The sequence below is a fragment of the Phalaenopsis equestris genome, unplaced genomic scaffold (assembly GCF_001263595.1).
Source record: "Phalaenopsis equestris unplaced genomic scaffold, ASM126359v1 Scaffold000002, whole genome shotgun sequence".
Taxonomy (NCBI): Eukaryota; Viridiplantae; Streptophyta; class Magnoliopsida; order Asparagales; family Orchidaceae; genus Phalaenopsis; species Phalaenopsis equestris.
Genome location: NW_018164444.1, coordinates 60,452,158 through 60,454,311, shown reverse-complemented (window position 1 = coordinate 60,454,311; position 2,154 = coordinate 60,452,158). Strand labels below are relative to the sequence as shown.

Below are 2,154 nucleotides of genomic sequence, written 5' to 3'. Positions count from 1 at the left end.
AACATGGACTGGTTGGCACTGCTCCCCTCTTGGCTAAACCGGTTTAGCTGATCCAGTCAATTCAACCCCCTAGGGAGCCCCGCGTCAAATAATCAATAGAATACTTGCAAGAATGCCCGACGAAAACAAGAGAAGACAAAGTAGGCAAAAGTTGGCTTCAATATGCTGGCAATAATCAAAATAGAGGAACATTCATACTCATCAGCACTGATTAACCAAATTTCATATTTCAAGTATCTGGCCTATAATTTGCAAACTTTCTTATCAATAGTCCTATTAAGAGTTACACCATTATTATTTTTAACCATGGTTGTGAAAACCGAACCGGAGGTCAAATCGGAAGAAGAAAATGTTCAAGGTTTACTGGTTTGACTGCAGTTGAACTAGAGGTTGAACCGGATAATGTAATAAATTATAAATTTATTTAAATATGACATGAATGATATATTTAAAAAAAATTGATTACTAAAATATAAAAAATATATATACAAATATTTAAATAATAAACACCACAATAATTTCCAAAAAATTATTCTAAAATTTAATAATTACTTTTTAAAAAAATTAAGTATGAAATATAAAAAACTCATTACGATAATTTTGAAAAAATATATGTAATGAATAAAAATTAAATATTATTAAAATCTAAGAGTAAAATCTTTCAAAGATATGTTGGCTGCTCTTCCTCCCATCCCTAAATCCGTCACTTGGCACTGAGGAATTGTAATCATTTCTTTCACCAAACTCCATTTATTAGTTGTTGGTTTCCACTTTCCAATGTCATTTATCTCCATTGGAAACCCCTCTCCATTGCAACCTCCCTATGCAAAGCCCACCTTATCTTTCCAACGCCACTTAAGTATTAAAAAAAATACAATTTTCGGTCAAACCGGCCAGTTTTGGTCGGTTCAACCCGATTCAATGTCAGTTCAATCCAGCTCGATGCGGGAGCGGTTATTAAGCTATCCCGAACCCGACCACTAGCCGGTTCACGGTCGACTGATCGAACCTGCAGGTTTGCAGGTTCGGTCTAGTTTTCTAAACCATGCTTTTAACAATTTTTTTTTCTTAAATACAGACTAGGTTAGTTTTGTCCTTTACACATGTTTTCCTATCCCTGCATCCCTCCTTGATAGTGCTTTCCCAGCTCGCTTCTCTGCAGTACGCATCACCTGAGTCCTTTTTCCATTAAACATGTATCCGACACAACTTATCTTATAGATTCTGATGAGACTTTCTCCTTTTTGTGCAAGTAAGCAAGGCAGAAAATCTCAATAAAAGCAAGATAAATTTCTTTTTTATTATAAAAGGTTAAGACTATTGTGGCATTTCCATGCATATAAAGTAGAATAACTTCTCTTTTATAGTACCATATTCAGATTACACTAAACAAGGACAAATGGAGAAATAATAATCCACAAACGACACCCCAAATAATTGTAATAAAGCTTCCGGTGAAGATGACCATGATGATGACATTTTCTACATAAGATAACAATGCATGTCGAATAATAACTAACCAAAAGTCCTTAAATTAAGTTCAATGTTCCCATCCCCTGACCAATATTTTCTCAACTTCGCCTACTTTACTGAAACCGACCTCAATCCCAATCCTTTCTAAGCGCAATCAGTTTGCCAACAACACATTTGACGAAATGTCCCACAAGGCCAAAAAACAAAAAAAGCAAAAACCAATGAAGAGATAAAGCTCGGCGTGGATAAGAATCAACTTATCTACCGGATTGTGTGCGTGTTGAAGAAGATAAGGGCTGTGCTCAGTGGCAAGGCGGTTGGTGTATCTCGGGCCCGTTTTGCTCGATTCCTCCATTGAGAAAACCCGTATGCAGCGAAGGATTCGCCGACGAGCGGTGGAGGTGTAGGGGAAGGGATGTCGGCGGGGGAGGGCTGAAAATCCTGCGAAGGAGAGATGGTGAGAAAGAAGTGCCATTGAGAATGGACTCCCGGAAATTAGTTAGCCCGACAGTGGCTGCGGCGTGCGTGTGGGTGGTGTAAACGAGTCTGTTAAGCTCGAGTTAAGTTTGGTTAATTTTATCGAGTTCGTGTTTAAGTTCACGAGTTAGAGTCCGTTCACGAGTCTCTTTTTTTTTTTTTTTTTTTTTTTTTTTAAAAAGGAGAAAAAATATTAATTTAAGG

At 37.2% G+C, this 2,154-nt stretch overlaps 1 protein-coding gene across 1 annotated transcript in view; it reads right to left on the bottom strand.

Moving 5' to 3' along the window:
• The window catches only part of LOC110039506 (spermatogenesis-associated protein 20-like), a 4,145-nt gene extending 2,135 nt beyond the window's left edge, over positions 1–2,010 (bottom strand). Inside the window, exon 1 of the mRNA XM_020744594.1 lies at positions 1,739–2,010. Within this exon, the coding sequence (XP_020600253.1) occupies positions 1,739–1,948 (210 nt within the window). The 5' untranslated portion in view covers positions 1,949–2,010. The remainder of the gene's footprint in view (positions 1–1,738) is intronic.
• Between the last annotated feature and the right edge of the window lie 144 nt (positions 2,011–2,154).